Here is a 22,668-nt window from a genome sequence, read left to right on the forward strand (position 1 = left end):
TCTTAACTTGCTAACAGTTTGTTAATATGGATCATTATTAAAAGGTGATTCTTTTTCATGTAGTTTAGACCCTTTAAATTTCTGCCATAATATCTATCGAAAGATTTATTTAAGGTAGCATGAAGTGTTTAAAAAATAGTTTTAACTTACTTTTTCCCATTTGGGAAAGTAATATGTGCCAATTGAAAATAAGAGAAACTAATAAAAGTAAAATAAAAGGAAAAAAATCCTCTCATTCTTACCTCTGAAGTGTAATTTATTTTTTTTTATTACTGTGTTCAAATTTTTGTTTTTGTTTTTATTTAAATACCTACCCCATGCATAGTCATTTTCTTATTATGTGTTCTAATAGTACTTGGTGTTATTTTGGAAAAATGTAGAGTCCCCAAATGGTCTGATTTTCTTTTATACTTTTAAAATTATTAATGAAAACATATTTTCATATATTTATCGATCACTCATCTTCTGTAAATTACTTCCTGTTTCTTTGACAGTTTCTCCATGGAGTAGTCTTATTAGTATATATGATAACGCTTTACATTAGTTATGTAAACTTTTTGGGCCCTAGTTGTTGCACATTCTTTTACTTTCTGTTTGTTACTTGTGTTTTTCTTTGTCATTTCTTTTTAATGCAGCATTTAAACATTTTTATGTAGGCAAATATATTAGTATTTTTTGGATTTTGCCTTGCTTAGAAAAATTTCCCCAGTATTGTACAATTATCTTCAGTATTTTTCCTAATAGTTTTGTGACTTTCTTTTCTTTACCAGAGGTTCTTAATCATATGTGTACATTTACATACTTTCATTTATTTAAAAGATTTATTTATTTACTTATTTGAGAGAGCACGAGCAAGGGGAGGGGTAGAGAGAGAGAGGATCTTAAGCAGACTTCCCAATGAGCACGAAACCCAGTGCTGAACTTGATCCCAGGACCCTGAGATAATGACCTGAGCCAAAACAGAGTCAGACACTCAGCTGACTGAGCCATCTAAGGTGCCCCAATGTACTTTAAAATTTGGTATGAGTTATTTTTTTTTCAGATGAGTCCTTGAGTTGGTAATGATTTACTGATGAACTCATTCTTTAATACTGATTTGAAGTATTATCTTTATCATATTAAATTCCTATGTACATTCTAGTTATTCTAGTATCTGTTCTATGACTATAATTAGTATGTGCTTTTTTTTTAAAAGTTTCTTTCTTTTTTTCTTTTTTTGAAGATTTTATTTATTTATTTGACAGAGAGGGAAATCACAAGTAGGCAGAGAGGCAGGCAGAGAGAAGGGGAAGCAGGCTTCCTGCTGAGCAGAGAGCCCGATGCGGGGCTTGATCCCAGGACCCTGGGATCATGACCTGAGCCAAAGGCAGAGGCTTTAACCCACTGAGCCACCCAGGCGCCCCAGTATGTGCTTTTTTTTCGTTACAGTGAGTTTATTCTTTTTTAAAGATTTTATTTATTTATTTGACAGAGAGAGACACAGCGAGAAAGGGAATACCAGCAGGGTGAGTGGGAGAGGGAGAAGCAGACTCCCCACTGAGTGGGGAGCTTAACCTGGGGCTCCAGCCCAGGACTCTGGGATCATGATCTGAGCCAAAGGCAGACTCTTAATGACTGAGCCACCCAAGTGCCTCTCGTTCTTATTTCTCAAAACTTTCTTTGGTGTCTCACAAATTTATTCCTTCAGATGAACTTCAGAAGAAGCTTGTCATTTTATCTTATTTATTTTTAAAGATTTTATTTATTTATGGGAGATAGAGAGCACGAGCAGGGGGAGAGGCAGAGGGAGAGAGAAAGAGGGATAAACAGACTCTCCGATGAGCAGGGAGCCTTATGTGGGGCTCGATTCCAGGACCCTTGGATCATGACCTGAGCTGAAGGCAGATGCTTAACCAACTGAGCTACTAAGCTTGCCATTTTAAATAAGCATCCCCATCTTCCAAATCTGTTATAATATCAGCTCACTATTTCTCCTCTACCTTACTAGCCTAATTTAAACTATCATCTTCTCTTGCCTACATTGTCTTCTAACATACAGCACAAGAAAGCTCTTTTTAAAAAAAAAAAAAAAACAAAAAACCATGAATCAGATTATGTTACTCCCTTGTTTACATCCCTTCAGTATCTTCTTCCCCTCTCTTTTTGTTATCTATTACTGCATAACAAGCTATACCAGAGCTTTGTTGCTTAAAACAGTCTGTTTATTTTCGCTCACACTTTTGCTAGTCAGGAATCTGTGACAGGTTCAGCTCTTTTCCACATGGCGTTGGCTGGGGTGGCTGGAGCCGGAGCATCCTTTCCAGTATGACCTCTTCAGTCACATGGCTGGCACCCCAGGGCTTCTTGGCTTCTCTCTCCACATGGCATCTCATTCTTCAGAATCTCTCCATGTGGCTTGTGCTTCTCACAGCATGGTGGTCTCCAAGTAACTACTTTTTACATGGCAGCTGCCTTCCAGGAGGAGGGAAGAAAAATGGTCAGACCAATTAAGGGCTGTGCCTGGAACTGGCACAGTGTCCTTTCTGCCATATTTTATTGGTCAGAACCATTATGAGACCTGCCTAGATGCAAGGAAATGGAAAAATAGATTCCACTTCTTGGTGTGGGAGTGACAAAGTCCTGTTGCATTTGGGATGAGAGGTACTGTGACCATATTTGGAAAATATAATATGCCACATTATCGAACTCAGATTCAGAGCTCTTAAAATGGCCCATAAGGCTTTCCATGATCTGAGCCCCTCCTGCTTCTCTCTTTGACCTCATCCCCTACATTTTCATCTTTTATTTTCTTTGGTTTAGCCACAATAGACTCTTTGCTAGGCTTTGAACTTTTCATGTCTATTCCAATGTCAGATCCATTTTACCTGCCACTACTGCTTTGAATGCTCTTCTTCAGATCTTTGCATGGGTCTTCCCATTCTTCCTTTATTTAGGTCTCTGCTCAGTGTCACATTGCCAGAGAACTTTCCCTGACCCCGTTATCTGTTAAAATCTTGGTCCTTTACTTCCCCCTAATTTTTCTTCTACATAGATTTTAGTGCTGTTTTTGGGAGTTTGGGGCCCTGAATGTATTTTCTGGAGCCCTACCATGTGTTTCTGAACAAGTTGAAAATAAAACGATAAAGATGGAGGCAAAATATATATGAAAATATAAATATTAAAATGTAAATAGAAATATTCATAAATAAATTTATAGACATATAAAAATATATTGATAGAATGAACACAAACATAACAGTACATATGTATGTCTATGTTGATTTATTTTACATGTATGAAATATTTTATTAATGATTTATATATTTATAAATATATAGAAATATATATATAGAAATATATATATATATATATATATATTTCCTGATCATTTTGAAGTTGGAGACCCAAATGGGCTTAGTAACTAAATCTAAGTTTCAGAGTTGGGTAGACCTACTCACCCAGTCAGTGTTGGTCACTCCCTTCTGCAGGGCTAGGTTCCTGATCAGCTCTTGGCATGTTGACTGACACAGACGAAAATTCTTGTACTCTGTGGCATGCCTATTCCCAGGTAAGGAAGGGTAGAACTGAGTTGTGCATGCCTAGTTATTTTCATTTTTATCAATCTGACTAAAGGAGGATGAAAGGAAGAGAATAAAGGAGGTATCAAAGATGACTGTCAGATCTTAGATATGAGAAACTGGGTATATTTTGGTGCTGTTTTTAAGATAGGAAACATTTGGGGTGCCTGGGTGGCTCAGCGGGTTAAAGCCTCTGCCTTCGGCCCAGGTCATGATCCCAGGACCCTGGGATCGAGCCCCACATCAGGCTCTCTGCTCAGTGCAGAGCCTGCTTCTCTCTCTCTCTCTGCCTGCCTCTGTGCCTACTTGTGTTCTCTGTCAAATAAATAAAGTCTTAAAAAAAAAAAGATAGGAAACATGATAGGAAGATTATAAATTAAATATTAGAAACACTGAGTTTGAAGTGCCTACAAGATACCTGTATGGAGATGCCAAATAGGCATTTGAAAAAAAACACATTTAGATTTGGTACTTGTGTTAGTTTTCTATTTCATGTAATAGACTAACTACAAGCATATTGGCTTAAAACAAAACAAGATTATTATCTCACAGTTTCTGTGGGTCAGGAATCTGGGTATTGGTTAGCTGAGTTCTCTGCTCAGTTCTCATCAAGCTGAAATGAAAATGTTGGTCAGGGCTGCAATCTCACCTGAGGCTTGGGGTCTTCTTCCAAGTGCACTGGTTGTTAGTGGAAATTTAGGTCCTTATAGTTGGGAGACTGAGGCCCTCAGCTCCTAGAGGCTGCTTTCTGTTCCTTGCCATGTGGCCATTTCACCCACAGCATGGTAGTTTGCTTCTTCAAGAACAACAAAAAGCATTTTTGCTGCTTTAGGACTCTTACGCTCACCTGGTTAGGGCAGGCTCATCCGGGATAATCTGCCTTTTGATTACCTCAGAGTCAGCTGGTTAGGTATCCTGATTGCATCTGCATAGTATCTTTTGCCGTAAAGTATAACAACGATGAGAGGGAGATTGCATTATATTTGAAAGTCCTTCTCTGTCAAAGGGGAGAGTTCTACAGGGTGTTTATAGTCTGGGGCTGTTTTAGCCATCAGCACTCATCAGAGTCGTTTGTCATCAGCAGGATAGTCAGTGAATATGTAAGATTGACCAAGAGGAGCTACCTTTATTCAGGGAGAAGAGAAGTGAGATTAGATTAGAGATTTTCAGAGTTAGTGGTACCTGGAGGTTACATTTATTCATCTTTATGTTCAACACCTACATTGCTCTCTGGCACATGGTAAATATTAAGTGCTTTGTCAGAATCCTTTGATCTCAGATTTTAAGAAATTAATGTGTACAGTAACATCCACCCTTTTAAGAGTGCACTCAGGTTGTTTTTATTGTGGTAAAATATACATAATATAAAGTTTATCATAGCCATTTTGAAAAATTTTTCTATTTTTTAAGAATTTTATTTATTTATTTGAGAGAGAGAGCGAGAAAGAGAACACATGAGCAGGTTTCCCGCTGAGCAGGGTGCCTGACGCGGAACTAGATCTCGGGACCCTGGGATCAGACCTGAGCTGAAGGCAGATGCTTAATCAACTCAGCCACCCAGGCACCCCTATCATTTTAACCATTTTTAAGTATATGTTCAGTGGTATTAAATACATTAACATTGCTGTGCAATCATTACTCCATCCATCCCCATAACTCTTTGTCTTGTAAAACTGAAACTCTGTACATGTTAAAAAATAATTTCTCATTCTCCACCTTCTTTACTTCTGGCAACCATCATTATGCATTCTTTTGATTTTGAGTACCCTAAGTAATTCATGTAAGTGGCATTATATAGTGTTTGTCTTTTTGTGACTGGCTTATTTAACTCAACATAATGTCTTCAAGCTATATCCATGTTATGGCATATTGCAGAATAATCTCCCCCCTTAAGAATAATCTTACCCCCTTATTCCACCATAGGTATATACCACATTTTTCTTATCCATTTATCTGTTAATGGGCACTGGGGTGCTTCCATGTTTTAGTTATTATCAGTGCTGCTGTGAATGTGGTTGTACAAATATGCCTTTGAACCCTGCTTTCAATTTTTTTATATATATATTTGTATATATATATTTTTGTATATATATGATTACCTCAGAGTCAACTGGTTAGGTTCCAGAAGTGGAATAGCTGGATCATGTGGTGATTCTGTTCTAAATGTTTCAGAGGTACTTCTATAGTGTTGGCTTTCCCATTTTTACATTCTTTTTAAAAAAATAGTTTGTGTTAGAGAGAGAGAGACAGAGAAAGAGCACATGCATGTAAGAGTAGGAAGAGGAGAGAGAGAGAAGCAGACTCCCCGCTGAGCAGGGAGCCCGATGTGGGGCTCCATCCCAGGACCCTGAGATCATGACCTGAGCCAAAGGCAGATGCTTAACGACTGAGCCACCCAGTCAGTGCTCCCCCCTATTTTTACATTCTCACCAATAGTGCACAGGGGTCCATTTCTCTACATCCTTACCAACACTTCTTGTTTTTCTGTTGTTTTTTTTTTTTATAATAATCATACAAATGGTTGTGTGTTGGTGTATCTCATTGTATTTTTGATTTGCATTTCCTTAATGTTTAGTGATGTTGAGCATCTTTTCATGTGTTTATTAGCCATTAATATACATCATCTTTGGAATGACTATTCAAGTTCTATGCCCATTTTTGAATTTTTTTTTTTGTTGTTGTTGTTACTTAGTTTTAGGAGTTCTCTATATATTCTAGATCTTAATCTCTTACCAGATATAGGATTTGCAAATATTTTTTTCCCATTCTGTGGGTTGCCTTTTTACTCTGTGGATAGTGTCTCCTGATGCACAAAATTTTAAAATTTTCTTGCAGTCCAGTTTGTTTATTTTTTCTTTTGTTACCTGTATCTGTGGTATCATATCCGATAAATCATTAGCAAATGCAATGTGATGAAGTTTTTGCCCTGTGTTCTCTTTGAAGGATTTTTTTTTTTTTTAAGTAGGCTCGACACCTAGTGCGGAGCCCAATGCAGGGCCTGAACTCATGACCCTGGGATCAAGACCTGAGCTGAGATCAAGAGTCAGATGCTCAATGAATGAGCCACCCAGGTGCTCCTCTTCGAAGGGTTTTATTGCTTTAGGTCTTCCATCTTCCGTCTTCCTTGATCGATTTTGAGGTAGTTTTTGTATGGTGTTAGGTAAGGGTCCAATTTCATTCCTTTGCATGTGGTTACCCATTTTTCCCAGTGTCCATTTGTTTGAAAAGACTGTCCTTGGGGCACCTAGGTGACTTAGTTGGTTGGGCTTCTGCCTTTGGCTTGGGTCATGGTTTGGGTCCTGGGATCATGCCCCATGTCTGGCTGGCTTCCTGCTTCACGGGTAATCTGCTTCTCCCTTTGCCCCTCTCTTCTGCTTGTGATCTCTCATGCGCGCGCTCTCTCTCTCTCTCAAATAAATAAATAAAGTAAAATTTAAAAAGACTGTACTTTCCACGTTGAATGGTCTTGGCACCCTTGTCAAAAATTATTTGACCATGTATGTGAGGGCATTAAGACAGACATACAGACCAAAGGAATAGAATAGACCAATTCCATTGGTCTGTATATCTGTCTTAATGCCAGTCCCACAATGTTTTGATTACTGTAACTTTGTAGTAGGTTTTCAAATCAGGAAGTGTGTATCTTCAACTTTGTTCATCTTTTTCAAGGTTGTTTCAGTTAGTCATGGCCTTTTGAGATTCCATATGAATTTAGGGTGGGTTCTTTTATTTCTCCAAATATGCCATTGGGATTTTGATAGGGACTGCATTGAATCCGTAGGTCACTGTGGAGCAGTATTGACATTTTAAGAATATTAAGTCTTCTAATCCATGAACATAGGATATATTTCTGTTTATTTATATTGTCTTTTGTTTCTTTGAGCAGTGTTTTGTAGTTTTCAGTATATAAGTTTCATGTCCTTGGTTAAATTTATTTTTAAATGTTTTATTCTTTCTGATGCTATTATAAGTGGAATTGTTTTCCTACATTCCTTTTTAGATTGTTCATTATTAGTGTCTAAAATGCAACTGAGGATGCCTAGGTGTTTCAGTTGGTTAAGCAACTGCCTTAGGCTCCGGTCATAATCCTGGAGTCCCGGGATCAGTCGTGCATTGGGCTCCCTGCTCATTAGGGAGTCTTCTTCTCCCTCTGACTTCTTCCCTCTCATGCTCCCTCTCTCATTCTCTCTCTCTCTCAAATAAGTAAAATCTTTTAAAAAACCTAAAAACAAATAAAATGCAACTGATTTTTGTGTGTTGGCTTTTTTTATCCTGCTACTATGATGATTTCCTTTATCAGTTCTCACAGCTGTTTTTTGGTGGAATCTTTAGAGTTTTCTACATATAAGATCATGTTGTCTTAGAACAGATAATTTTACTTTACAATATGAATGCCTTTTATTTTTTTCTTGCCTATTGCTCTGGCTGGAACTTTGAGTACTGTGTTAAATACAAGTAGTGAAAATCGGCATCCTGCCTTGTTCCTGTTATAGGAGGAAAAAAGCTTTCAGTCTTTCCCCATTGAGTATGATGTCTGCTGTGGGTTTTTCATATATGGATTTTACTATGCTGAGGTAGCTTCCTTCTATTCCTTTTCTTTGTTGAGTGTTTTTATCATAAGATGGTGTTTGGATTTTGTCATATGCTTTTTCTGCATCAGTTGAGATAAACCTGTGGTGTTTTCCCTTCATTTTCTTGATGTAGCACATTTCATTGGTTTTTCATATGTTGACCCATTCTTGCATTTTAAGAATAAATACCATTTAGTCTTGGTGTATGATTTTTTACTATATTGCAGAATTTTGGTACATTTTATTGCGGATTTTTGCATCACTATTTATAATAATCAGTGTGTAATATTCTCCTATCTTTGGCTTTGGTGTCACGGTTATGCCGGCCTCAGAAATAAGTTAGGAAGCATTTTCTTCTCTTCAGGTTTTTTTTTTTTTTGAAAAGTTTAGGGATTAGGATCAGTTCTTCATTAAATGTTTAGTAGAATTCACTGGTGAAGTGATTAGGTTCAGGTCTTCGTTGAGAGATTTTTGGTTACTGATTCAGCTTGCCTCCAAGTCTATTCAGATTTTCTATTTCTTTGTGATTTAGCCTTGGTAGGTTTTGTGTTTCTAGGAATTTATCCATTTCATTTAAGTTTATTCAGTTTTTTTGGCATACAGTTGTTCATAACACTGTTTAAAATCCTTTTTTTTTTATTCCTGTAGAACTATATCCTATAGAATGTATCCACTTTTTGATTTTAGTAATTTGATTTTTTTTTAATTACTCATTTTTAGAGAGAGAGTGAAAGCACAAGCAGGGGGAGGGGCAGTGAGTGAAGGAGAGAAGCAGACTCCCCACTGAGTGCAGAGCCAAACACAGGGCTTATTCTCAGAACCCTGAGCTCATGACCTGAGCCGAAATCAGGAGTTGGATGCTCAACCACCTGAGCCACCCAGGTGCAGCTAACCTGAGTCGTCTTCCTTTTTTTCTTAGTCCATTTAGCCAAAGGTTTATCAGTTGTGTTGATGTTTTTGGAAGACCAACTTTTGGTTTCATTGATTTTTTTCCATTTTGCTATTCTTATTTTATCTCTGCTCTCATATTGTTACCTTTCCTTCAGATTTGGATTTCACTTGTTGTTCTTCTAGTTCTTTATGTTGTTAAGTTAGATTGTTGATTTGGAATCTTCCTTGTTTTTTAATGTTAAGTGTTTATAGTTATAAACCTACCCCTCAGCACTGCTTTCACTGCATCCCACAAGTTTTGGCATATTGTATGTACTTTCATTTGTTGGTATTTTCTGATTTCTCTTGTGATTTCTTCTTGAAACAGTGGTTGTTTAAAAGTATATTGTTTAAAATAATCCAGTTAAAAATGGGCAGAAGACATGAACAGACATTTTTCTAAAGAAGATCTATAGGTTGCCTAATAGACACATGAAAAGATGTTCAACATTACTTACCATCAGGGAAATGAAAATTAAAGCCACAATGAGATATCATCTGACACCTGTCAAAATGGCTAAAATCAACAACACAAGAAGCAATAAGTATTGGTGAGGATGTGGAGAGAAAGGAATCCTTCTGCACTGTTCGTGGGAATGCAAACTGGTATAGCCACTATGGAAAACAGTTTGGGAGTTTCTCAAAAAGTTGAAAATAGAATTACCATGTGATCCAATAATTACACTCCTGGATATTTACACAAAGAAAACAAACACTAATTTGGAAAGGTATATGTACCTTGTGTTTATTGCAGCATTATTTATACTAGTCAAGATATGGAACTAACCTAAATGTCCATTGATAGATGAATGGATAAAGAAGTGCTACGCACGCGCGCACACACACACACCCCCTATGGATATACTCAGCGATTAAAAAGAATGAAGTCTTGCAATTTGCAACAACATGGATGGAGCTGGAAGGTATAATGTTGAGTGAAATAAGTTGGTCAGAGAAAGACAAATACCATATGATTTCACTCATGTGTGGAATTTAAAAAACAAAACAAATGAACAAAGAAAAAAAATGACAAACCAAAAGCAGGCTTTTAAATACAGAGAACAAACTGATGGTCATCAGAGGGGAGGTGGGGGGCTGGGTGAAATGGGTGAAGATTAAGAGCACTTATCATGATGAGCACTGAATAATGTATAGAATTGTTGAATCACTGTATGGTACACCTGAAACTAATATAACACAATGTTAATTATACTGGAATTTTAAAAAGCATATTGTTTAATTTCCACAGTTTTGTGAATTTTCAAGTTTTAGTTTACTAATTTCCAGCTTCATTCCATTGTAGTCAGAGAAGATATGTTGTATGGTACCTATCTTTCAAAAAGTATTTATATGTAATTTTTTGACCTGCTTGTGGTCATCCTGGAAAATGTCCCATATGTACTTGAGAAGAATGTGTATTCTTTTGTTTGGTAGGACGTTCTGTGATATTTGTTGGGCCTAGTTGGCTTATTGTACTTTAAGTCCTCTATTTTTTTCCTTTTTTTTTTTTCTTTTTGAGATTTTATTTATTGGGGAGAGAGAGAGCACAAGCAATGGGGAAGGGCAGAGGGAGAGGGAGAAGCAGGGGCTTGGAGCTTAATCCCAGGAATCTGCGCCCATGACCTGAGCCAAAGGCAGACCCAACTGACTGAACCACTGGTCAGGTGTCCCCAAGTCGTCTGTTTTCTCTGTTATTTTGAGTGGGGTATTGAAGTCTCCACAACTATTATTGTAGAAGTAATTTACCCTTTAATTCTGTCAGTTTTTCCTTATATTTTGATGGTCTAAATATTATGTCTCCTTGCTGTACTGAACCTTTCATTAATATATAATGTCCTCCTTTGTCTCATAACTTTTTTTTTTTTGGAGCTTTGTGGTTTTATTAACAAATATTACGTTCACATACATTATCTATTCATTTTCTTGGCTGTGCAGCCTGGCATTGGGATTGGTGACTCTGATGGCCAGCTTGGCTGCTTTTTCTACAGTGGCTCTGCAGGAGGAGACATTGTGAGCAATCTCTTCATAGTAGGATTTGTTGCATATCAGCAGCACTTTAGGCTCTTTGACATTGTGAACTAGGAAATTCTGAAGCCATTGGACAGCACGTGCTTTGTTTTCTTAGTGCTCCCATAACCAATGTTGGGCATCAAGATCTGGCCCTTGAATCTTCTGTGCATCCTATTGTCAATGCCTGGTTTTCACCAGTTGCGCTTAATTTTGACATATCAGTCTGACTGCTGCTGGATGAGCTTCTTGGTCCTCTTTTTAATGATCTTGGGCTTCACCAGTGGTCTGAGGGCGGCCATGATGCCTAAGAGGAGAGGGCTGCCACCTCTGCAGGCAGTGCAGAGGAAGAGAGGGGAAGGTCCTTGTAACTTGTTTTGATTTCAAGTTTGTTTTGTCTGATAATTTGTATAGTTACCCCCACTCTCTTTGGTTACTATTTGCATGAAGTACGTTTTTCCACCCTTTGACTTTCAACCAGTTTGTGTCTTTAGATCTCAAGTGAGTCTCCTATGGGCAGTGTGTGGTTGGGTCATGTGTTTTTATTTATTCTGCCAATGTCTGTTTTCTAATTGGAGAGTTTAATCCATTCACATTTAAGATAGTTACAGATAAGAATTTATTGCTATCATTGTGCTGTTGGTTCCCCTATACCCCATAGTGGTTTATTTTTTTTTTTTTGTCTCTTTTTCTGCATTATTGTCTTCATTTGTTTATTTTTTGCAGTGAATGTTTAAATTCTTTTCTCATGTCTTTTTTGTGTATTCTACAGCTATTTTGTTTGTGGTTACCGTGGGGATTACATTTAACATCCTAATGTTACAACACTCTCTTTTGAATTTATACCATTTAATTCTGAGTTTTGACATTTAAATGACATATATTCATGTAACCATCAACATGGTCAAGATATAAGAAGTTTCAACACTCAGAAAATTCTTTCTTACCCCTTTGGCTAGTAGAGGAGGTGGTGGCAAATCCCAAGAGGAACATCTATTGTCTTTCAGGGGAGAAGTCTTTGAATTGTCTTCAAACAAGTTTGGGGGTGCCACCACTTAGTAAGCAGTAACCACTATAGTAGACAGGATTTAGGGGACCTTGGAAATAGGAGATTTTTGGGCCCACAGACCACTTATTTCCATTATATTTGTCTTACTCTTTCCCCTCAGGGCTCTGGTTTTGGCATAGCAGATGTGCCTTTTAGGGAGTTTAACCTTTGAAGCCCAGCAACTCTGATAATTAAGTGTTGGTTCTGGTCCGTCCGTGGGTTTCTCTGTCCTCCTGTTACAAGAGAGGAGACCGTCTTTATATGCTTCCAGAGAGACCTTTGGCTTTCATATTTAGCTTCTATTGGCTGTGTTATCTTTTTTCCAGAGAACAGAGATTTTGGTATTTTAGTTTCATTGCTTTTGTAGTTACTATTTTTCCTCCATTGCCAGCTTTAAAACCCCTTCTTAGCATCTATAGTCAGCTGCCCTGGAAGCCTGGGGCAGGATGTTCATTAAGGTGTTCCTTTGGGATCAGCACCTGGGAGGAGGCAGGATTGGGCAGATGCTGAATTCATGGTGCAGTGCAGGTCTGGTGTTAGATTTGGCTAACCCCTTTTAGGAGCTCTGGTGCCAGAATTGGCCATTCTGAGTTGCCCAGAATTAGGCATAGGTGTGTAGGCCTTTATATTGCCGTATCAGTTGGTTGCTGGGTGTGGGCTGCCCAGGAAGGCTTTGACCTTGGTTAGGGTCATTCTCTGCAGGTGAGGCAATCCCTGAAGGACTGACTGAATACTTCTAGCAGTTAAGGCAACAAGTCCTTCCATGAAGGGGAGCTGGGCAGTGCCAGTGTGTAATTCCTTTGTGTCCACTAAGGGTGCTTATCTTCATTACTACTTTGCTTCTCCTTGATTTGGGTTTCATTTGTTGCAAAATTTGTTTTAGTTTTTTAGTATCACTATGAACTCATGGAGTTGAATACATATATTTACAAACTTTGTCTACTTAAACATATAGAAGGATGCACAAATATATGTAAATATAGAGCTTAATAAATGTTGACAGAGTAAACACACCAATGTAACCATAAGGTGCTAGCAGTCTTTCCTCCTGCATTCCCTTCTAGTCATTACCTGTTCTTTCCAAGGGTCTTTACTATCCTGATTTGAATTTCTCATGTCTTTGGAATTTATGTAGCATACTCGTACAGTAAGTGATATTTTATTCCAGCTTTTCACTCATATTTGTGAGATTAAGCTTAAGAGTTGTAAGCCATTTATTTTTATAGCTGTATAGTTTTTCTTTGAATATATTGCTTTTTAAAACCATTTCTGCTATTGATAGACTATTGGAGTGTTTTCGGTTTATTAACATGCTGTTATAAACATTTTTGCACATATATTTCAGTGGATATACGTACATAGATCTGTTGGATGTATACCTAGTGAAATCGCTGAGAATGTATATATGTTCTGTTTTAGTGACAATGTCAGACATTTTTCAAAACAATGACTGATGTACGTTCCTACTAATAGCATTTAGGAGTTGTAGTTGCTTGGGCACCTGACTGGCTCAGTCAGAAGAGCTGGCAATTCTTGATCTCAGGGTTCTGGGTTTGAGCCGCACGTTGGGTGTAGAGATTATTTAAAATAATAAATAAACTTAAAAAAAAAGTGTTTCAGTTGCTGTAGTTCTCCCCTGTTTCTGTGGGATGTAGCCCTCTGGAGCTTCTAGTTAAAAATGGGGTTTATTTACTAGGTTCCTTCCACTGGCAGGTACTGAACTCTAATCATTTTGTCTTCCCGAGGCTGTGAGACTTTGAAATTCTGCTTTTTCAGAAGTTTGGCTTAACTTTTAAGCCTTTTCCACTAGTTATGCATTTGAGGCCCCCTCATGTCTGCAGTTTTGTCAGTTTAGCCCTCAGTGTCAATCCTTATCTCTGATGGTTTCTCTTTTCCTCAACAGAAGGACCTGCTTGGAACATGGCTTTTGGGCACACTTTCATTTTCTGTTGCAATGTTATTTTTTTTCTTATTTTTTTTTCCCCCATGGTAGCTTCACATGTGATTTGACCACATTCTTTGCTATTGCTCTTTTTTGGGGGATGGGGTAGGGGGAGAGGCAAAGAGAGAGGGAGAGAAAACTGAAGCAGGCTCCAAGCCCAGAGTTGAGCCCATATGGGGCTCAATCCCACGACCCTGAGATCATGACCTGAGCTGAAATCAAGAATCAGTTACTTAATTGACTGAGCCACCCAGGTGCCCCTGCTGTTGCTCATTTACATATTTGAAAATAGTTTTCCTGAATTGGTGGAAGGGAAATGTGAGCCAGGGTAGCTTTTTCTCTTCATGGATCTAGAGCTCTTCTATTTCATGAAATTGAACAAACCCATCATCTCATCCTTTTTGAGCTCCTTTAGCTTTCTTCCTCTTTACCACTTTTATCTGGACCTTGGTTCTTTGTCCCCAGTTGTCCCTGTTGTCAGTTTGGAGTGAATCTCATCAATTTCTTCTCAATGTAGGCTTCATCCTAAAAGGGTTCTTCTTCAGCTGGTTAGTTTAGAACTGTGCTGCCCAATGGTGTCCAAGAGCTACTTAAAGTTAAATGTGAGTAAATTAAATAGAAGTTAACATTTGATTCCTCATTTACATTAGCCGTGTAACAAGTGCTTAATAGCACACATGGCTGCTGTATTGAGCATTGTTGATACAGTATATCACTGCAGAAACTTCTGCTAGATAATGATGGTTTGTTTAAAAAGTGTGCTCTCTTCTCAGGCCATTATGGTAGACCTTTTGTACTCATGAGCAAATTGCAATATACAAAAAACCAAAAAACAAAAAAAGCCCCTATATTTCAGCTAATGTTCTTATTTTTTTGGTCAGCTAATGTTCTAAAGATGGCCTGTTGTACTTTTGATTGAGAATGGAATAGAATTTTGGGTTTTTCCTCAGATCCATCAGACCTTCTACTTCCCTCTGGTTTCTCTTGCAGAGATGCTTATACCCACCAGTTTTATAGCTCAAAGTGGGTTGTTCCTATTTGCTTGTATTTTGGGCTTTGTGGGGTGCATTGTCGGCTGTTTGACTGAATTCAGTTATTCACATACTAATTGCATCTGGAAGCACCCTCAGAAATACACTCAGAAATAATGTTTGGCCAAATACCTGTACATCCTATGATCCAGTCATGTTAACACATAAAATTAACCATTACAAAGAGAGCTGGGGAGATTTACAAGCTACATTGCAGCCACTGCCTTTTAAAATTCTCCTTTCTTACACCTTTCAGGTTTTTTCCTTCTGTAACCTTTAAAACTAACATGTAATTCTGTACCTCCTGTTAAGCCCTAAAAATGCTTCCCCTCTTTTATTCAGTATTTATTATCAAATCAGTGATCTATTATTAACTGACTAGACAAACTTGGGCATGCTACTTGGTCTCTTTCCACTTTTAGTTGCACCATTTTAAAAATCAAAATGCTGAGGGCACCTGGGTGGCTCACTCAGTTGAATATCTGCCTTTGGCTCAGGTCATGGTCTCAGGGTCTTGGGATCAAGCCCCACATCCGGCTTCCCACTCAGTGGGGATTTCCCTCTACCCCTCCCCTGGCTCTTATTCTCTCTCTCTCTCTTTCTCTCCCACTTGCTTTCTCTGAGTAAATAAATAAGTATTTAAAAAAAAAAACCTCACAAGTCTTCTCTGTTAGCATTAGCAGGATCTAATATTTAAACAGTGGATACATTCCTAATGCTTTCAATACAAAATGCTACTTTTGAACAGAGCAGAGATGAGCTTCTTGGCAGTGAGACTTAACTCATTCTCAGATAAATGTAAATGTGATCCCCTTAAAAGATATTTATTTTCCCCATGAAACTTACCTGTCTGTTGTTCTGTTCCTCCCTCAACTGTGTACCTGAGGGTGGTCATCTTACTTGAGTTAGTCTTACTGTGTTTATTCTAGGTTATATAGCTTACTCTCATTTCTGAAAAAGACACAGTTATCTGCCATTATTTATTAGAGGTCTGGGGCATAGATGTTCTTGGTCTGTTCTTTTAATGCTGGAGTTCAATGTGTCAGGGAAAAGATTGTATGCATTTTATTGCAGGCATCCTCTGAAATAATTTTTAGCTACAAGGAAATAGCTCTATTTCTGTGAGTCATCATCTCTTATGTAATACTGGGTAAAGTTAATTTTGTAGGTAGGTAGAGGTTTACGACTTTGAGAAAGAAATCTGCAAAAATTGAAATTTCAAGAGTTTTAGATTTGCTGTAAATGCTAATTTCTATTGAAAATTGGAGCTTGGGATACAAACATAGGTCACTGTGGCAGATAAAAATTTTCCTAAAATCTCATGAGTTTCAGTGAGAAATAGTTCTTTTTAGTCGTTTTCATGTATAAGCTAACATTTTCTTTTTCCCGTAGCTTCCAATAAAAACAGGACAGCAGAACACGCATACCAAAGTCAGTACTGAACACAACAAGGAATGTCTTATTAATATTTCCAAATACAAGTTTTCTTTGGTTATCAGCGGCCTCACCACTATCTTAAAGAATGTTAACAATATGGTGAGTATTGGGTCATTGTTTTGTGGGGGAATTTTTTTTGGTTTCTCTCTGATTTAAAGACTTAAATCAGCATATTTTGGAGTATGGAAAGTCCTTTTCTGTGGACTCTGGATATAAACACTCACTGGAATGCTCTGGTTTCTCTTCAGATTGTATAAATTTTTCGCCCTTTAAACACTCATTGTATTTTGTGAATGAGCACAGGTAACCTTTAACTTTCATTTTAGTTTTTGATTTTTTTCTCTTAGATATTTCTCTTATTTGCGACCCTATCTTTTCTTTTTATTTTTTGGAATTAGGATTTTGTACAGACTTCAGGTCATATATAAATTGGTAACATAGTAATCTATTAAAATCTTTTCCTTAGCTGCTGCTTTGAATATTTACTTACTAGATTGTCCTAGTCCTAAGTAGACAATAAATAAAATATGACCTTGTAGTGTTAAAATGTGAGATTGCTTTTATGAAGATGCTGTTTTATTTCCTTCTTCCTGTAACCTGTGACAGATTCTATAGTAGTTAGAGATCCCATTGTTGAAGTGATTTTCCTCAAATAGCAATTTCAGCAAGTAATTCCATGGTTAAAAGCTCACAGTCGCCTTTTTTCCTGTTTTATAAAACCTATTTACATTCCCTAGACTTCAGGTTATCCCAGCTGTTCTTTCTATGAACCTTTGAACAACTCATTTGTCCCGACTCTCTCAGGGGAGAGAGTCCCTATCCAAAATCTCCTTCAAACTCAATTCAAAACAGCTGATCTGGATATTTCTTGATTAATTCCGAACTGCTTTTTCTGTCTTTAGCACTTCTAACCACAGTTTATATTGTTTGTATTAAGCTATGAGACTGACGTCTGGTTGTACATTGTGCAAATCAGTCTTATTTTTACAGTCCCATCTTAAGTGTGTTTTCTTTTTAAAAACTTCGTTAGGCAATGTCCCAAACTTAGAAAATTGATAAACTGGAGGTGTGGGCAATCATTTGCCATGCAAAGAAGTTTTTTCTTTATAGAAAAAAAATTTAGATTTTTCTGAAAAAAGCAGGACCTCTTATGTATATTTAAAGTGCTTTACAGAAATACATGTAAGATTTTGTGAAGCTCTTTTGTTGCACAGTGTGTGGGGCATGGTGATAGGATTTTGCTTATATAAATATGTGGCTGTGTTCCCAGTTAGGTGAAAATATTTTAATATTGGAACCTTCTTTCCAAAACAAAAACAAAAGCAGTACTGTGATAATTGGCATTCATTTAGGCTTATTGAGTAAATTTAATTGTGGAAACCATAGTTCCTTGTTGGTGAATAGCATAGTATTAAATTTAAGGATAGCAAATGCCTTAAATTCACTGTATTTGGTTTTACAGTATTTTGTTGCTGTAAGAATTGAGATTTTGATTATTTTGTGGCATTGAAGTGTGGTTAAATGTTCAATGCAAGATTCTGGTTAAGATCTGTATGTATATCTAAATCCTATATATGTATATTTTTTTCTTTCAAGTTTTTTTTTTTTTTAATTTTTAATTTTTTATTAACATATATATTATTAGCCCCAGGGATACAGGTCTGTGAATCGCCAGGTGTACACACTTCACAGCACTCACCATACCACATACCCCCGCCCCCAATGTCCATAACTCAACCACCGTCTCCCTACCCCCCCCAACCTCAGTTTGTTTTGTGAGATAAGAGTCTCGTATTGTTTGTATGCCTCCCGATCCCATCTTGTTTCATTTTTTTAAATCCTATATATATATATTTTTTCATTTGGTGAAAAATATATTTTTTTTTCAATTTATTTATTTTCAGAAAAACATTATTCATTATTTTTTCACCACACCCAGTGCTCCATGCAAGCCGTGCCCTCTATAATAACCCCCACCTGGTACCCCAACCTCCCACCCCCCGCCACTTCAAACCCCTCAGATTGTTTTTCAGAGTCCATAGTCTCTCATGGTTCACCTCCCCTTCCAATTTACCGAAATTCCCTACTCCTCTCTAACGCCCCTTGTCCTCCATGCTATTTGTTATGCTCCACAAATAAGTGAAACCATATGATAATTGACTCTCTCTGCTTGACTTATTTCACTCAGCATAATCTCTTCCAGTCCCATCCATGTTGCTACAAAAGTTGGGTATTCATTTTTAAAGTATAAACCATAGTTACTTTCTTTCACTTTATAAGGCTAATGATAGACTATAATAAATACCAACAGTTTTGTTTGCCTGGGAATTTATTTCGTGTGCGCATTAAGATAAAATCAGAAATAACAGATTTAAATGTAGTCTAATCTGGGAGATAAAATGGAAGACTTGGGGTTTTTTTTTCCCCTAATTCGTAGTTCCTGACTTTTTAGATGTGTGTTGATTCAGTAGAGAGTAATAGCCAACCTTTACTGTTCTGAATATCTTTTCTTATAGAGAATATTTGGAGAAGCTGCCGAAAAAAATTTATATCTCTCTCAGTTGATTATATTGGATACACTGGAAAAATGTCTTGCTGGGGTAAGTAAATCTAAAATAGGCAGGTTTTGTGAATTCAGTTTTGAGAATGACCTGATGTACCAAAGTATAGATGTGGACAAGAAAAGTCATGCGGATTTTTTTGGTCTAAGACATATGAATATAAATTTTGTTAACAGAGCTAACAGTGTATACAGTTTTCAAGAGAATCATTTTCTCATCTTTTGTAAATTAAATAAATACCAAGTTATAAAGTGTTAAGCTTGAGCCACTTATCTCTGTCTCAGGTTGTTTAGAAAAGATTTTATGAAAAAAAGCCACTATTTGATTTAATTAATTTCTCCAGATATTGTTAGGCCTGTGATATTGCTCAGCTGTGAAAAAATGTGATACAAAAAAATGTGACCAGGAGTAATCTTTCTCCCCCTGCCCCTACCTGCCCCATTTCTGGTTTTTTTTTTAAAAATGATTTTATTTATTTATTTGACGGACAGTGAGAGAGGAAATACAAGCAGGAGGAGTGGGAGAGGGAGAAGCAGGCTTCCTGCTGGGCAGGGAGCCCAGTGTAGTGATCGATCCCAGGACACTGGGATCCTGACCTAATCTGAAGGCAGACGCTTAACATCTGAGCCACTCAGGTGCCACCCCATTTCAATATTTTATCTGATTTTAATATTTTACTTTTTAAATCTATATTAAAGTGGACTTTAAAAAATTACAACTATTACCAAGAGATCCTACCTTAAGAACATTTGTTATGTGTAAATTATGAATATATAAAATAGTTGTGTGGAGGAGTAGTTGAATACAAAACAGTTCTTTCTTAGGGTTCCTCTAAATAGTTATCTCAGTATGTTTCAACCATGACTTACTGAGAATTTTTTCGAGAATATTTTTGTTGCATAAAGCAAGGTGTTTTTATACTTCAATAACCTTAACTCTTACTGGAACGTGGTAGTTGTTTAGTAAATACATAGATTTTATTGCCTTCATTTTAAAGATCTGTCTATTCATTGTAAGAGTTATTATGGTCCCTCTTCCTTGACACATCTTTTGCTTTTATTCAGAATTACATCTCTCTTCACCATGTTACAGTTGTTTTCTATAATCAGCCTAGATGGGCGGGACTTGGATGTGAGGACGATTTTATGGTTAGGAAGAGAAGGAATGGTCAATAGTTTTTGAGGAAGGGGAAAAATAATTACATGTACTCAATAATTACATGTACTCAATTATTTATCCTAGGGGAAGAGACCTATTTAAGACTATAGGACACAAAACCTAAACATAATGTTTTAAACTCTTTTATTGGCCCTTGAGTGTATTCCCAAATCGTTAGACAGTTTTTATAAGTTTTCTACTTAAATTGAGGGTGAGCTAGTTCTGTTTGTAGTTTGGTGCTTTCTATTGATTTGTGATATGCTGTTGTTCATTTGTTAAGTGGAGTGAAAAAACAAAAGTGCTGTTAAATAAGATGATATAATCGTGAAGGTGAACGGTTTTTAAACATCCTGAGCCAGTTCTCGATAGTGGTCTTGTTGCTTTGATTATAAATACCAGTACATTAGCCATATCCATGTTTGGATGGGGTCAGGTGGTTTATTGCCTCTGTCAGTCCTGCACCTTTTCTCTATTAACATTTGTAATTGAGAGGTAATGGTAAATGTATTTTGGAGAATGATTACGATATTATTGGCCCCTGTTTTATTGATACTCTTTAGAGAAAGCCTAATTAAAACTCTAATAAGTAAGCATAGTATAACTTACATTAATGCACAAGATAAGTTATCTTCCTCTGCGCTATTGAAAATGTATGGATTTCTTTTATTGAATTTATAATTAAAAATAATGCTATTCATGTTATCAAATAATTTTGTTTTCTTGAATTGCCTACAGTGTTATTATGGTTGTCTGTTGGTTTTCATGTTTAGATTGAAGTTTGGTGAGGTAGTTTAAGAAGTGAGCCTGCAAGTACGTGTTTGTCATATAAGTAGTTGAAATAGCTAAATGAAATGATCAAATACTTAGCAGTATTATGAGTAAAATTTTGTAGAATTTGAGCGATCTTGGTTCCTGCATATATGACCATTATTCAAAAGATTGAATACTTCTGTAATTTTTACTTGCTTATTAATTGGCGTTTCAGCATTTCTATTGTTTGATTGGCCTGTAAGATACAGGCATTGCCACTTGAATTTCGGAGGTTTTGTGATATTTGTTGTCTGTATGTTCCAGTGTATTTACATCTGTAAGCACTTGGATTGCAATTACAGAATTAAGGATAGCACATAATTATACACAATTTTATTCTTTGCTTGGTATTACTGAAATTGTACGAATTCTCATTCATACATGATTATTATTAGGCTTAGGTGACATATGGATGTGGAACGGTGCATCTGCAGGATAGCTTATCCATTGTTTATTTTGTTAATTGTAGGGAAAAGATTTACTTTATAAAGTAGCAAGTTTAATATTAACAGTAAGGTTGTCAAGCTTGCTGTGTCATTAACATTGGGACCACCTAGCATTATGGACTCCTGATATGATACAGTATGAATTTTACTGAACTGCTTGAAGTGTGTAACCTGAATTTAATCAGACCATTAGATTTAGGTTCCAGCTATTGAAAATACAGTAACTACAAGTCTCACACTACTAAGAAATAATCATGATCAACAATATGGAACATTTTGTAAGGCCTGTTTTCTTAAAGTCAAAATAAAATGTATATGGAGTGTTGGGGGCAGTCGTTTTAGAATAAAGAGACTAAAGGAATCATGCTGTAATCATCTGAACCCTTTTTTGAATCCTGATTGAATTAAAAAGAAGTTTTGAGGTCACCTGGGTGGCTCAGTCGGTCAAATGTCTGTCTGCCTTCAGCTCAGGTCATTGTTGCAGAGTCCTGGGCCTGAGCCCTATGTTGTGGGGTTCCCTGTTCAGCAGGGAGCCTGTTCTCCTTCTCCTCCTGCCTCATGCTCGCTCTCACTAGCTCTGTCTCTCACGAGTAAGTAAGTAAAATATTAAAAGTTATGAAAGACATTTTGGGGGCAGTTGGGGTAATTTGAATATATAATGGGTATTAGCTGATGTAAGGGGAATTTTGTTGTTGTTCTTTGATGTGGTGATTGTACTGAAGTTAAATTGGAGAATGCCCTTATTTTTATTTTCTAAAGATTTTATTTTAAAGAGAGAGTGTGTGCACACAATAGGGGAGGGGAAGGGCAGAGGAGGAGAGAGAGGGACAAGCTGACTATGTGCTCAACGCAGTGCCTTTGGGCTCCATCTCATGATCCTGAGATCATTGCCTGAGCCGAAATCAAGAGTTGGTGGCTAGCCACCCAAGGTGCCCCAAGAATGTCCTTATTTATTTTTTGAGTGTCCTTATTTTTATTTATTTTAAGATTTTGTTTATTTATTTGACAGAGAGAGATAGCGAGAGAGGGAACACAAACACAGGGAATGGGAGAGGGAGAAGCAGGCTTCCCTCAAGCAGGGAACCCGATGTGGGGCTCCATCCCAGGACCCTGGGATCATGACCTGAGTGGAAGGTAGACACTTAATGACTGAGCCACCCAGGCACCCCT

At 37.1% G+C, this 22,668-nt stretch overlaps 1 protein-coding gene and 1 pseudogene across 7 annotated transcripts in view; one reads left to right on the forward strand and one right to left on the reverse strand.

Annotated features, from left to right (window-relative positions):
- NF1 (neurofibromin 1) overlaps window positions 1–22,668 on the forward strand; it is a 253,323-nt gene that overhangs the window by 38,002 nt on the left and 192,653 nt on the right. For all 7 annotated transcript variants that reach the window (XM_044248346.1, XM_044248352.1, XM_044248351.1 and 4 more), the window contains exons 2-3: window positions 16,479–16,622; window positions 19,040–19,123. In XM_044248346.1, coding sequence (XP_044104281.1) covers window positions 16,479–16,622; window positions 19,040–19,123 — 228 coding nt within the window. The remainder of the gene's footprint in view (window positions 1–16,478; window positions 16,623–19,039; window positions 19,124–22,668) is intronic.
- LOC122906434 lies at window positions 10,970–11,874 on the reverse strand (annotated as a pseudogene).

Source organism: Neovison vison, chromosome 5 (genome assembly GCF_020171115.1).
Source record: "Neovison vison isolate M4711 chromosome 5, ASM_NN_V1, whole genome shotgun sequence".
Taxonomy (NCBI): Eukaryota; Metazoa; Chordata; class Mammalia; order Carnivora; family Mustelidae; genus Neogale; species Neogale vison.